This window comes from Centropristis striata, chromosome 8, assembly GCF_030273125.1.
Source record: "Centropristis striata isolate RG_2023a ecotype Rhode Island chromosome 8, C.striata_1.0, whole genome shotgun sequence".
NCBI lineage: Eukaryota > Metazoa > Chordata > Actinopteri > Perciformes > Serranidae > Centropristis > Centropristis striata.
The window spans coordinates 38,946,596-38,956,538 of NC_081524.1; the positions used below are offsets into that span (position 1 = coordinate 38,946,596).

Here is a 9,943-nt window from a genome sequence, read left to right on the forward strand (position 1 = left end):
GCATTCAAAACTTAATGAAGTAAAAGTACAAAAGTATCAGCATCAAAATGTACTTAAAAGTATCAAAAGTACTTTTTATGCAGAATGGACCCACTTGGATTGTTTTATATATTCTAAAAATATATTGTTGGGTTATTATTTTTGATGCATTTATGTACGGACCGTTTTAATTTTCCCAAGGTAGGGCTCATTTTTACTACTTAATATACTCTTATGATGTTCAATTTAAAACATGTTAACATGTTAGCAAACATTTCATATTAATTATGTTTTTATGTTAAATCTTGAACTGAAAAGTAACTAAAACTGGCAGCTAAATATAGTGGAGTAAAAAGTACAATATTTGCCTCAAAATGTAGTGAAGTAGAAGTATAAAGTAACATAAAATGGAAATACTCAAATAAAGTCCCACCTGGACTAATATGTATTAACTGTATTAATTTATTATTTATTATTTTTGTGTTATATTCCTGTGTTCTTTTTGTTGCTCCCACTGCGTTTATGTGTGACTGTGTTTATAAATTGTGTTTATTGCGTCTTTGAGTACTCTGAAAATCGCTCTATAAAGAAAAAGTATGATGATAATAATAATAATAATTATTATTATTATTATTATTATTATTATTAATACTACTACTACTACTACTACTACTACTACTAATAATAATAATAATAATAATACTAATAATATTTAATGTATGAATTGTGAAAATAAATAGGCATTTTTTTCCCAATTTTTTGTCCTATACAATGTTAACTTTTTCTTTGTCTTTTTTTTCCTTTTTTTTTTTTTTTTACATATGCATATGGAGAAAAATTGAACTTTTGTGTTGTGGTCGATTCAAGTGGAGCTCATTTTAACTACTGATTACACACTGTTGGCCGTTTAATCACAAATATTTTATAACCTCACCATGTTTTGTATATCAAACCGTAGCACGAAAAGTAACATATAGCTGCCCGGTGAATGTAGAGGTAAAAATGACAAAATGTACAAACCTCAAGTACCTAAATGTGCTTACAGTAACCACAGTGAGCGAGTAAACCCAGTTAGTTAATCTCCATTACTGTGAGACACAAATGAGAATAAATGTGGTTGTTTGAATGGAGACTGGGCCGCTGATAGAGCTGTGCATGCTGCCCTCTAGTGGCCGAAGGAGCCAATTACAGGCTTCCTGTTAGCTATGACGTAACGCTCTGTAGGAGACCAAAGGATGGATAAAATGCCTTTTACTGCACCACATGTCTCTTCCCAGCTCTCACAATCCTAAATCTTCCTCTCTCTTCCATCTCCATCTCCATCTGTTTGCTCTGTTTTCGATGACCAATACAAAGCTCTGCAATAGAGGAAAAAAAAGTGGGATACTGGTGTTTAATACCAACTAATATATAGGTGCAACTTCCCAGGAAAGGTGTGCATATATACTAGTTGCTTTGCTCTTTGTGTCTCACATTGTACAAATAATAGATTTTTTTTTTACCCCAGGGAGAGAAACAGCAGCAGCAGCACGGCAGTTAAACAGGCGGCGAGGAGAAGTGGCGAGGGGAGGGGGAGGGGGGCGGGACCACCAGGCGCAGGGACTAACCGCCCTCCTGGGAGCAGAGACAGGTCGAATATCTCCTGCAGCTCTGTGTGGCCTGCCACAACCTGGGGGGTCACTTAGAGAGAGAAAACAGGGGAGAAATTCAACTCACATCCAGGACAAAAACTAAAAGATAATGGTGAAGGAATAAGGAGAGTGCAAAAGAAGAAAAACACAGTGTTAAGCACATATTTTATCCGTTGTCGTTGCTTTGAAACATTAATGATGTCATTAGTTGGTTGACAACCCTCAGTTCAAAAGTTGTAAGTTGTATAATATTGCAGACTTTAAGAGAAAATAAGTGTAACAGCATAGAAAAAGAAAACTAAAAGAAAAAACAAAGTGTGTCTTAACCCTTAATAGAGCACTCATTGAAATACTTGCAAATTCCAAAAGGCAAAGAACTATATTTGGTAACTTCAGGTAATATTTTGAGAAAAAAGTTGCAAATTTACTAGATTAAAGTGGCAAATCTACAAGAAAAAAAGTTGCAGATTTAAGAGATTTAAAGTGGCAAATCTGCGGCAAAAAAGTTGCAGATTTACAAGAAAAAGTGGGAAAAAAGCATCTTTTTTCTCCCAGATTGACCACTTTAACCCTTAATAGGGCACTCATTGAAATACTTGCAAATTCCAAATTTCAACCCTAGAGAATATTGGAAGATATTACATACAGCCAGAATGTGTAAAAAAAACCATACGGACCTGGGGGAGCGGGGTAATATTTTGAGAAAAAAATGTGCAGATTTATGAGATTTAAAGTGGTGAATCTGCGGGGGGAAAAAAAGCTTTTTCCCTCACTTTTTTTCTCGTAAATCTGTGACTTTTTCGTGCAGATTTGCCACTTTAAATCTCTTAAATGTGCAACTTTTTTTCTCTTAGATTTGCCACTTTAATCGAGTAAATTTGCATATTTTTTCTCGAAATATTACCTCCCCCCACTGAAGTTACCAAATACGGTTCTTCGCCCGATAAAGGGTTAAATGCAGAGAAGCCTGGTAAGAATTTAAATCAGGAATCAATCAGAGAATACAGTAAATATACATATGTACTTATACAGACAACACATACTTATGCATGTATGCAAAGCTGTATAAATATGCATATCCATACATCTAGCCTATATACATAAATACACATCCACTCATTTACAGAAATGTCTACAGATTTTTTCAGTGACGGCCTCTAAGATTTGAGTTTATCTAGATCAGAAATTAGTTTTCATAAAGTGTAAATATTTCTTTGATTATATTTGTGGATCTTTCGGATCTGTGCTTCTAATTTCCTCTCTTATAAAATGGTTATATTTGGACTTATACTTTCCCCCTGAAGTTATTGTCAATAAAATATTCATCAGTTGTATCATTCATTTCATTCAGCTCTGTCTCCACTGTGTTATGTGTTCATGTGTTTTAGTCTTTTTGGTCACTTAATGTCTTTTTTTTGGGGTAATTTTGTGTGTTTTTTTTGTCATTTTGTGTGTTATTTGGTAATTTTGTGTCTTTTTTGGGTCATTTTGTTTCCTTCTTTTGGTCATTTTGTGTTTTTTTTTTTGTCATTTTGTGTCTTTTTGGTCATTTTGTTTGCTTTTTTTGGTAATTTTGTTTCTTTTTTGGGTCATTTTGTGTCTTTTTTTGTCATTTTGAGGGTTTTTTTGGTCATTTTGTGTCTTTTTTGGTCATTTTGTTTCCTTTTTTGGGTCATTTTGTTTCTTTTTTGGGTGATCTGAACTGTGCGTGTGAGATTGTGTTCAGTGAGCGGGGGTCGCGGACAGCATGGATGTTAAATTGGGGGTCGCGACTCAAAAAGTTTGAGAACTACTGATGTAAGTGAACTCACGTATCATTAATTTCACAAGACATTCTGCCGAATGGGTGAGGAAAACAAATTAAATCTGCACCCCCATTAATCACAAACAGTAGTGTGTCTTGTTACCTGTGAGATAGAAGTACAGCCTGACGACGGAGCGCCGGCCGGAGTAGATCTCACACTGGTAAGTGCCCTGATGCTGCTCGCTGGTCGAAGGGATGGAGTAGAGCCTGTCGACCCCCGCCGTCACTTCTTTAAACTGATCCACCTGCTTCGTGTTCACCTGGCCGGTAAATACAAATAAAAACACTGGACACAGGGCTCATTCATGCCAATCTGCACAGACAGACTTCAAAAGAACAGAAAAAGTAGTGTTAAAGACATATAATCATGCACTTTCTTACTAGAATGGTGCCAGTTGTCTTATCTATAGGACTGTTATATATAATATAATATAATATAATATAATATAATATAATATAATATAATATAATATATTTTCCCAGAAACTACCACCATAAACGATAGTATTGTTGTATTGATGTTGTTTTTGTTTTATAATAATATTAGAGCATAATGAGTACATCCTTTTCCACAGCAATGCATTTTTTAATCTTGAGAATATTCAACATTGGAATTCAAATGTGGAAAAGAAATATTAAAATATCCCAGGTAAATAAAACATAAATAAACTACAACCAAATAAAATAAAATAGACTTTCAGGCTCCGTTAACAAAACATTGCAATGTGATAAACATTATGTATTATATTATTTTATTATTTAAATAACATATAAACAGCTGGAATGGCTGCTTGGGAAATATAGTTGTTTTTTTTCTGGCAATTCGTACTGCCTGTCAAACATTTGCAGCTTTACTTTAAACACAACACAAAACAGCACCAAAAGTCACGCATATACACGACAATATATTGAGTCCAGAATAAAACTTTCTTGTCCATTTTTATACACTGCAAAAAAGCCACCTTGTATTTTTTTGGCCTAAAACAGTGATTTAAGTTGGTAAAACTTGGAAATATAAATTATTGACATTTAGGGCAATAATGTAAGTTAGCACAACAAAGGAAGCCAGTTGTCTGCTCAAAAACAAGTTTGTGAGTTGTTGTTACTTATATCTTTAAGTTGGGGTTCACAACAAGGGACAATAGTTCTGATAACTCTTATTTCTTTGTTGTGAAATGCAGGAAATCGGTGAAATTCGGTCATTAGCGAAAGCTAGCGGCTAACTGATGCTATCGGCTAACTGACGCTAGAGGCTAACTGATGCTATCGGCTAACTGATGCTAGCGGCGCTGCTTGTTACAGCTACAAGAGTAGCCATTAGCGTATCAATGCTAACTCAAAATTGTGGTTGCAACATTAGCTGACATTTCATAATAGCATTAATAAAAGTTATTACAATGTAAAATTATAAGTTAGTACAACTTACAGTTGAGTTGACAAAAATCTGAATTCAGAGTTGAGCAAACTCAAAAACAAAACTTAATATATTTAGTTTAATTGTCCAACTTAAAATTTTATAGAAGTTTTTTGCCTTGAAATTTTGAGTTCACCCAACTTTTCTTTTTTTGCAGTGTATATTGAACGATAAGTCGATATAGTAAATATTGTGACAGCCTATACTCATCTAACTCTATGGAAGAAAGCAAACATTCACTTTTCTCAAAATGTGGAACTATTCCTTTAAATCAGAGGTGTCAAACTCTGGCCCGTGGGCCAAATTTGGCCCGCAGTATAATTATATTTGGCCCGCGAGGAAATACCAAAATATAATACTACAAATCCCAGAATGCTCTGCTGGTGTTTTGGCTTGAACACAGTAGATCAGTGTGGAGCAAACTGAGCAACAACTAAAGTTGTCTTTATGCACTTTTTCTTGCTAGTCCAAGGCTTGAATGGCTGCACATTCATTGAAGGATATTATTATTAGTAATTTGGTTTATTATTGTTATTTTATTCTCACATTCATATTTAGCCTGTGGAAAAAGATTACTGTTAAATTTAAATTTAAAGAAGGCCGCATATAAAATAAAGGGACATACGATTTTTATTTAAATTTTATTTAAGAAATGAATGCCATTGATGTGTTTGTTTGTTTTATTTGATATTCGATTTTGAATATTTGCAATATTAAGTTATATCAAGCTTTGCTTGTTCCGTTTCGTTTTGAACTTGTTTAGGTCAATTTTTTCAATAAATATCAATGTTGGCCCGCGACTTTGTCCAAGTTTAAAATTTTGGCCCACTGTGTATTTGAGTTTGACACCCCTGCTTTAACCCATTGAAGCCTGGAAAGCGTTTACTTACAGGAAGTTTTAGCCGTCAATGGGTTAAATGTATTGCAGTGACCCTGCATGGTGACCATATGTCCAGCGTACCTCTTCTGCAAACCTCCAGATCACCTCCATGTCGTCTGCTAAGGGAAATGGCACTTCGCATCGCATTCGGCTCCTGCTGTTCTCCATTGCTTTCATTTCTTTAACTAACACAAACATATAGCCACCCACACGCACACACACACACACACACACACAGACACACACACACACACACACACACAGATAACATTCACAGGGGGGCAGCTCTTGCAGTCTGAGCCTTCCTTAATGATAATACTTAAGCCCAGTCTCTGAGGAGTGGAGTAAAAGTGATGATATGCTAAACAGTGGCTGTGCTGTACAGGGTTGATACGAATACCATCGCGTGTGGGAGTCAACTGTCACCTTGCATAAAGAAGCCAAGGACTTAAAGAGTACCTTGGGGGCTCTGTGCAAAAGATATAATGTGTGGAAATAAAACCTTGCCTCGTCTCTTTTTCAAATCTCGACTTTGTGCTAAGAGCATTTCAAGGATCAAAAACGGAGAATTTCAAGGATCAAGAGTGGATGCTTATGAAGGTGAGAATATAGTTATGTAAGGATGTGTCAAGTCTGGATTAGCACAGCTTTTTTTTTCTCTATTTGAGAATTGTGATTAATACTCACCTGGACAGTCGAGAGGTAATTCACAGGAGTCATACTGGCAGGTCTGACAGTTGTATTCTCTGCCACTCTGAAAACCTGACGGGTGAATGTAACCACAGTAACACTGATCAACCACGTCTCCTAAAAACCATGTTGCCATCAGTGACTGAAATGGACCAGCACGGGTAACCTTACTGCTAATTTGTATCAATAGGTTGATATTTATAGCAAAATAGGCTACATATTGTGATATCTTAGCACTTATTGATGCACTAAGCATCTGATAAATGGCTAAATGTTAATGTAAATCTTAGGATAAAAAAATACATTTGTTGTAAAATATCCAGCACCCCCATAGAGCCAGAATGGAATGGTCCTTTGTTTTAAAACCACATTTTAAACTGCAAGATCGGCTGTCAAATCAGGCTCCTTGGACCCTGTTTACACTTGGATTTAAAAAGCGTCTTGGGCGATCACATGTGGTCAGCACTAAATACAAGACGCATTATGATTGGATCACTCAAACCACTTGCCAAGGTGGTCTGGGACACATTTGACCACATATTTTGTAGTGTAAACACTGATGTGCCCTGATGCGTCCCAGACAAGGACGTAACAGGAACATACCACATCAATGCAGGTCGTGTGGTGGTCGTTTTGTTGACAGAGCGGCAACGGTCATAAAAATGGAGAAGAGCAGTGATGTACGAGGTTGGGGTGCAAGTGAAATCAGATATCTAATCTCCATTTGATAAAACATATCATTACCTGGCTGATTTGGAGGGAATTGCTAGCAAGATAGCAGCTAGTGACTTGAGTTATTGTTTTTGTTATCCGAAGTGATAAATGTGTGCAGGGCAATTTCACCTTCTAGCGGAAGTTATGTAGCTATTAACGAAACACGATCACAAGTGGTCAGAACAACGACGTGTCTCCTCTGTCCACTTGTGATCGCCCAAACCGCATTTTAAAACCAAGTCTAAACAGGGTCTTAGATTCAATAGTTAACTATTTAGGGTCACCCCTGCAATATATATATGTATGAATAAAAACAAAAAACAAATGCGGTGATGGCTTCATGCAACTGCTGAGTACGTACACTGCAAAAAAAGAAAAGTTGGGTGATTTTTGTCAACTCAACTGTAAGTTGTACTAACTTATAATTTTACATTATAAGTTATAATAACTTTTAATCCTTACTTCTGCTAACTTCTGCAATGTGCTGAATTGGCACGATTGTAACGCCGCTATGAAATGTCAGCTAATGTTGCGACCACAATTTTGAGTTAGCATTGATACGCTAATGGCTACTCTTGTAGCTATAACAAGCAGCGCCGCGAGCATCAATTAGCCGCTAGCATCAGTTAGCCGTTAGCATCAGTTAGCTGCTAGCTTTTGCTAATGACCGAATTTCGCCGCTTTCCCGCATTTCACAACAAAGAAATAAGAGTTATCAGAACTATTGTCCCTTGTTGTGAACCCCAACTTAAAGATATAAGTAACAACAACTCACCAACTTGTTTTTGAGCAGACAACTGGCTTCATTTGTTGCTAACTTACATTATTGCCCTAAATGTCAATAATTTATATTTCCAAGTTTTACCAACTTAAATCACTGTTTTAGGCCAAAAAATACAAGTTGGCTTTTTTGCAGTGTACTGGCACCGATTGAGGCACATTTTCAGACAACAAAACTGCATTCTCTATCACGTTTCAAGGTGTTACGGTTCGCCAATTGAAACAAAACTACTTGGTTAGGTTTAGGAAAAGATCCTGGTTTGGATTAAAATAAGTATGTTTGTTACGTGACCTTACATACATCAAGTTAAGTATGTTATGTAAGTTAACTCACGTAGCTTTGCAAGTTAAAATAAGTCAACAATGACTGTTTCTAATGGGAACACTGGTCTCCAACCACCCTGACCTCTTTTGAATGCAGACTTTGATGAGAAACATATTTGTAATACGTTTAAAACAAATGTAACCCAAAATACATGTTAGAGTACAGTTTCTTTGTATGTTAACATACATTTTAGTAGAAATATTTTGATTCTAATGACATAAATGGTGATATTGAAGAAACAAAACACACTAACCACATGGAGGGATGCATCCAGAGACTGTGAAAACAAAATAAATCAAATCAGCAAATGTTATTCTGATCAGATGATTCAATGCCAACATGTAGAAATAATAGTGAGTCCAACCTGACTGCTTCCTTTACTCAGCACCGAATTTGAAAGGCTGTATAATAATAATAATAATAATAATAATAATAATGTAACTAGCTTATTACAGAGAGAGTAGAGAGATCAGAGGGAGCTGTAATGACCTAAAATGGCCTCGTACCACAGATGAAAAGATGAAGGAAAAGGGGTAGGGACCATGTCTCACCTCTAGGCAGTTTGGAGGCAGCTGCGATGAAATTGTCTGCTGCTGTCTGCAACCTTTCCTCATACACTGTGTCTGATGGATGGAAAGGAGGAGGAGGAGGAGGAAGACAGAAATATTTGGCTCAACACATCCTGGTGAATTGTGCGCTCAAGGGCATCATTTTGAAATCTCTCATTTCTAACTCCCCTCCGTTTCTGACCTTACTTAACCATTCTGACGCTCTAAAGACTCATTTACTCGTGCCGTTATGTGTCTATCAGAGCAGGTACCGTTATTCAGCTTCCCGTCGAACTCTTCCACCAGAGGCATGATCTCTGCATCCAGAAGTTCTTTAAGTTGTTTGTCATAGCCTTTATCTGGAAGAGGGACACATACCACACAGTTATAAAGCAACCTTCTGACTCTATGCATAATTATTTTGTTTGCCTTTAAGAAAAAACACAAAAAGATCATTTTCCGCACCCACTCTGCCAGCCTCAATTACTCTCTGATCCTCTTGGAATATGCGGTTCAGCTTCATGAAGCACGCGTCCACATTTTGAACATTGTGTTCAGTCAAAATGTGACCCGAACACAGGCGAAGACTGTCTTGCACATCAACAAGGCACTGATAGCAGCTCAGAGAGGTCCTGAACAGCAAGCTAACACACACCAGACACAAAGCAGATGTGCACATTTTGCAGCATCAAACTCAAACAAAAGGTTTGTTTTTATTCAAATCCGGCTGGGCTCATAGTGACCACACATGGGAATTCTACAGTTTTATCCATACAAGCTTTGAAAATGAATTCTATATGCACATGAAATTGAAAGATTGTTTCCTCAACATGCTTGGGTTTGAGGGGAGAGCATCACAGACTCCTCTCCCTACTTCCCTCCATTCTATTGTCTCTAGTCCCCATTTCCTGCTGCCTCAATGCACCAGTTTTACTGCAGAGCACAGAGATGGAGCGAGCCAAGGAGGGAGGCGGTGGTGGTGGTGGTGAGGGGAAGAGGGGCAGATGAAGAGGGAGTTAAATGCTTATGTACGTAGGGGGATAAAGTGGAAAGCGTGTTGGTAAGAAAACCCAAGAAAAACACACAAAAAGTATAAAACTGATGGTGTATTTGTCTTTGGTTTTGGAGATGGGGAGTGAAAGAGGAACAAAAGGATCATCGGTGGAATACTGAACGGC

At 36.9% G+C, this 9,943-nt stretch overlaps 1 protein-coding gene across 1 annotated transcript; it reads right to left on the reverse strand.

The window, feature by feature from the left end:
- Positions 1 to 1,022: 1,022 nt before the first annotated feature.
- On the reverse strand, positions 1,023 to 9,604 carry spaca6 (sperm acrosome associated 6). The gene is made up of 9 exons (XM_059338525.1): positions 9,231 to 9,604; positions 9,038 to 9,124; positions 8,769 to 8,840; positions 8,471 to 8,494; positions 6,396 to 6,470; positions 5,790 to 5,893; positions 3,518 to 3,674; positions 1,482 to 1,659; positions 1,023 to 1,337 (listed from the first exon to the last, which is right to left on the reverse strand). Exons 1-9 carry the CDS (start codon positions 9,442 to 9,444, stop codon positions 1,268 to 1,270), a joined length of 981 nt encoding a protein of 326 aa, XP_059194508.1. The 5' UTR covers positions 9,445 to 9,604; the 3' UTR covers positions 1,023 to 1,267.
- Positions 9,605 to 9,943: the final 339 nt, after the last annotated feature.